General features: G+C 58.9%; 1 protein-coding gene across 1 annotated transcript in view; it reads left to right on the top strand.

Annotated features, from left to right (window-relative positions):
* MNX1 (motor neuron and pancreas homeobox 1) overlaps positions 1-4,323 on the top strand; it is a 5,061-nt gene extending 738 nt beyond the window's left edge. Inside the window, exons 2-4 of the mRNA XM_032840230.1 lie at positions 3-290; positions 3,216-3,376; positions 3,961-4,323. Coding sequence (XP_032696121.1) covers positions 3-290; positions 3,216-3,376; positions 3,961-4,323 — 812 coding nt within the window. The remainder of the gene's footprint in view (positions 1-2; positions 291-3,215; positions 3,377-3,960) is intronic.
* The last annotated feature ends 772 nt before the right edge of the window (positions 4,324-5,095 follow it).

Raw genomic sequence — 5,095 nt, forward strand, 5'->3', positions numbered from 1 at the left:
GGGGGGCCTGGCGCTGGGGCTGCACCCCGGGGGCGCGCAGGGCGGCGCGGGGCTCCCCGCGCAGGCGGCGCTCTACGGCCACCCGGTCTACGGCTACTCGGCGGCGGCAGCGGCGGCCGCGCTGGCCGGCCAGCACCCGGCGCTGTCCTACTCCTACCCGCAGGTGCAGGGCGCGCACGCTGCGCACCCCGCCGACCCCATCAAGCTGGGCGCCGGCACCTTCCAGCTGGACCAGTGGCTGCGTGCGTCCACCGCGGGCATGATCCTGCCCAAGATGCCCGACTTTAACTGTGAGTACCGCGCGGGTCCCCGCGCCCGCGGAGGAAGGGAGGGAGAAATGGGGGGCGGGAGTCCTGGCACACGGCTTTCCCGCGCGCCCTCCTCTACCCGGCGCCGCCTTCTCCTTGCTCTCGGCTCTGAAAGCGCGGTGGAGGCGCCGTGAAGCCGCCTGGGCTCCGCCCGGGGCCCGCGAAGACTTACATGGACTGCCCGCTGCGGGATTGGCAGCGAAAGGATTAAAATGGCCACGCGCGGGCCCTGCTCTCTCTTCCTCTCCTAATGGGAAGGGGCAGCTGGAGGTGTGAGACTAAAACCTAATGATTAACCGGCGGGCTGGAGGAGAAGGAAGTGGTGGAGGAAGGCGAGTCAAAGAGCGCCCAAGTCAGGCCGGCCTGGGGATCGAGGCTACCTAAACCAGGGGCTTATCTCCAGGGAAATGAACTTGAATTAGGTACCGCATTGTGGGTTCTGGAGAGACCCCCCCCACCCCAGCCCCTCTCAGGAGGAGAGATTCAGGAGCAGAGAACTAGAAATGGGCTTCAAGAGGCCAGGGCTGAAAGGCCAGGTCCCTGGCTCTGCTCTGGCCCTTTGCGGAGGTGCTGGCTGCCTCTGTAAGGGTGCTTGGGCCACAGTGTGATGTCCAGCAGGCAGATGGCCGGACTTCAACAGAGCCGTGGTGGGCTCCTTCCGAAGAAGCCTCTTTCGTTCGTGCCTCTTTCACGAACACCACTGTAGGGATTGGCAGGTGCCCGCCCAGAATTGGAGGCTCCCATTAGAGGGATCCCCTCCCCAAGACAGGAGCGAGGGACGGCTGGCCGGCCCCAGCCTGGGAGCTGCTGGGCTGTGGGCAGCATGCTTGCCAGGCAGGTGGTACGCCTCCGGGAGGCCTGAGCCCACCCGACTTTTTGGACGGGCACAAGGGGTTGGCATTCTGGGGAGTCTCAATCTCCCCTCTGCTCGCCCCACCCGGGCTCCACGGAGAGGCTGATGCATGAGACTTCATGCTTTCTGCAGCAGAACACCCAAACAAAGAGACCCCATTGTTTCCTTCTGAGTGGATGTGCTTAGACTGGAGAGATGCAGGCGTAGGAGAGGAAAAAGGCAAAAAAGAAAACAAAAATAAACCCTTGGCAGAATTCAGATTCCTCTGCTAGAAGCCACGGTTGTGACTAAACAGAGAAAATCTAGGGGCCTGAGAGCTGCAGAAGTCACAGGGGGGTGAGAAAATCCCAGCCTGCGGACTGTTTGCCCGTAGCCGCCACAGGCTTTCTCCAGCTCAGCTCCCAGAAGACCCTAATGGCCACGCAGCCTGTCCAGGTGGACGTCAGCCCCTTCGGATCTGCAGCAGGGAAAGCCGGGACTCACCTTTCAGCTTGGGGCAAACATATCTGAACTTGCAGATCCCGGGTCAGCCAAACTCCAGCACTCTTCCTGGGCTTGGCTGTGAGCAGAGCCTACCCACCCCTTCTGATGGAAGGGCACCCATGGATGTTCCCTTATGACCTGCATGTCCCAGAGCCTGGGAAGCTTAATCTCCCACTGAGGGAGTTGGAAGTCTACACACACACACACACACACACACACACACACACACACACTTCTTCTGGGTGCTGGGTTCTCTGCCACCCGCCACCTGCCCCCAACCCACCGTGCTTTCCTTGGCCTGCGTGAAGCTCAAGGTCGCTCGGAAAATTGACGAAAGTCACGTTCCCTCCGCCATCCCTGTTTCCTAATCTTGACCTAGAGGTAGCAGAATTAGAAAAGGAATCTAAATGTCAAATCTTAAAAGGCGATAATAAACAGGCCAGGAGGCCGGAATGTGTTTGGAGGGTCCCTTCCTCTGGTCGCAGGAAAACCTGTTTGGTTTCCTTTAATTGGTTGTCTCTGCTGTTGGATGGCATTTCCCAAACGGTCCCTTTGGAGCCAGTGTTTTAATTAAAGTTCTAATGTATTGTCGAGCTGGGAATTGGGGCCTCATTTAACTAAAGCTGGGGGCGTGGGCCTTCCGTAAAGCAAATTGCCCCCCCCAGGGGGGGGGCCTGAGCCCAGCCTACCGGCTGGCCTCTTTTCTTCCCTTTTGTTTATTGTCTAACACTTGTCAGGCTCCTGGGAAATCAAGGGAAGTCTCGTTTTGAGGTCATAAAATTCTCTGTGATGTAACCGTGTGAAATTATGTAAATTCAGCCAAGGGACCTCCTTGCACTTTCAGAAAGCCGGATCCCCGCTTTGCCTCGGCCTTCAGTCTGTGAAGTGAGAACTGTCCTGTTCCAGTCTCCGGGGCTTTGCTCCTCTGCACCCTGGAGGCGGGGCTGTCAGGAAGAATTTTCAGTGGGGAGTGGGATGGATTCTCATTTGGGGCCAAGATGTGGTCCTTCTCCTTCCCTCCTTCCTCCTCTCTTGGCCTTTGCCCTACTTCTTCTGTAGCTGAGGAGGTGGTGGTGGGAATCTTGCACCAGTTCCTTGCTGGTCAGGAGGACATGGGGTTGGTAATTCCCAGACCTGTTTGTATTTGTGGCTGAGCTAGGGGAGGCTGGCTGAGGAGTGGAGAGGAGCTGTACCTGTACCTCTCCGCTCTCACTGTCTTGCCTGTCAACTTCTTCTGCACTGTACCGCGCCCCCCCCCGCCCCCAGATGAAGAGGACTGCCCTGGGTGATAGGCTCTCTTTAATCAGAACACCCAGACCCTGAGTTAAAAAAAAAAAAAAAGTCCCATTAGACCCAAACCCGTATGTCTGTCCCTGGTATCCAGGTCCTGGGCTTGTCCAGTCATCGGGTCCCTTGGGGAGAGGGCACTGACACTGAAGAAAGAGCAGCGACTCAGCAGGGTCCAGGAGGCCAGGTGGCAGACGTGGGTGGTGGGCTCTGGGGCTCTGGGGGCCCACAGGAGGTCAGAGGACAGCGTCAGGCTGTGGGCCTCACGCCCATCTCTGTCCCAGCCCAGGCACAGTCCAGCCTGCTGGGGAAGTGCCGCAGGCCGCGCACGGCCTTCACAAGCCAGCAGCTGCTCGAGCTGGAGCACCAGTTCAAGCTCAACAAGTACCTGTCACGGCCCAAGCGCTTCGAGGTGGCCACGTCGCTGATGCTCACGGAGACCCAGGTACGCAGCCCGCCCCCACCGCAACACCAGCCGGTCTCCTAGGGGACATTTCCCTCTGCACTCTTGGCCCCTGGAGTGGAGCCTGTGACTTTAGGGGGACGACTGACGTCGAGGGGAGAGTTCGCTTTGGCCTCGCTGGGGTTCATGCACCAGGCCCAGAGGTCTGATCCAGTAGGCTGAGGTCAGACCCTGAAGTCTGCGCTTGAAGGACCCTCCACGCACTCCCCCACTTTGAAGCTATGGTCCCCAGGCCACGTTTGAGAAATTTTATTCCAGAAAGAGAGGGAACATCTTGAGATTTACAGGTATGGATGCTCGCTGCTCCAGCCCTTCCTGGGCAGTGGGAGAGCACCCCTAGAAAAGGACAGGAGTCCGGCAGTGGAGGTCCGAGTCTGGGCTTCCCTGGAAACCCCCAGCCCCACTCCTGGGTTTGCTGATGCCCAGGCAGTGGGACGCTGCTTCCCCCTGGAGCTTCCGTGTCCCCTACTCTGAAGCCCGAGGTGCAGGTGCCGAGCTGGGGGCCTCAGGGACACAATCGGTGGGGGTGGAGGTGGCCGCTTCTTCACAGCCTCTCGTGCTCTCAGGTGAAGATCTGGTTCCAGAACCGGCGCATGAAGTGGAAACGCAGCAAAAAGGCCAAGGAGCAGGCGGCGCAGGAGGCCGAGAAGCAGAAGGGGGGCGGGGGCGCCAACAAAGGTGGCGGCGCAGAGGACAAGGGAGAGGAGGAGCTGCTGGGGCCGCCGGCGGTCGGGGACAAAGGCAGCACACGCCGCCTGCGGGACTTGAGGGACAGTGACCCCGAGGATGATGAGGACGACGAGGACGAGGACCACTTCCCCTACAGCAACGGCGCCAGCACGCATGCCGTCTCCTCCGACTGCTCCTCCGAGGCTGACTCGCCGCCTCCGCGGCCGGGCGGCCCGGGGCACCAGCCCCTGCCCCAGTAGGGGCCCCGCGCCCCAGGCAGCCAGCAGCGGGGCCAGCCTGTCCAGGCCCAGTCCTGCAGGCCTGTGAGCCAGGCCACCGGCCGTCCCTCTGGGGCTGCTCTTCAAGGGACAGAGAGAGGGAGGCCCAGTGGGTTCAAGCTTGAACTCCTGCTCTTTTTAATTTCATTTTGGTTAGTGTTGGGGGCTGTGCTTATGAGAAGAGCTGACCAGTACCAGAGGGAGCCTCCCACCCCCTCTTCCCGAATGGAGAAGGCGCGGACCTACAGTGTTGGACGACCTGGAAGACTTGAAACCTTCTCCAGAATCGCCATTCTGCTGAGTATGGAAAAAGGGAGAATGTTTTGTGCTCACCTATCTTAGGGGGAACTTTATGTCATGAGCATTCAAACTGCTGGAAATCTCAAAACTGTACTGTCTTTATTTTTGTATATTGTATTTATATATATATATGAAGAAGCGTCTAATTATGCATGCTAAATTATTATTTAGCTTCTCCCATCGCCCACGATGGAATGTAAAATAAATTGGTTTTTTACTGGACGCGAGTGCAGATCTTTGGGGAGTGAGTTGGGAAAGCGCGCTGTACTGTTTTGTTGTTTGAAATGATGGGGTGTGGCGATTTCCACGATTGACAGCAAAAGGTGCAAATCAGAATGACAAAGAGGCGTCGGGAACACCCCCTCTCCCCGGCTGTGTCGCAGGCGGGGCACCTGGTTCCCGCCGCCGGGGAGTCCTAGCTGCCAGATGTCGGTAAAAATACCTGAGACCAGGG

The sequence above is a fragment of the Lontra canadensis genome, unplaced genomic scaffold (genome assembly GCF_010015895.1).
Source record: "Lontra canadensis isolate GAN:19392208 unplaced genomic scaffold, GSC_riverotter_1.0 scaffold111, whole genome shotgun sequence".
NCBI lineage: Eukaryota > Metazoa > Chordata > Mammalia > Carnivora > Mustelidae > Lontra > Lontra canadensis.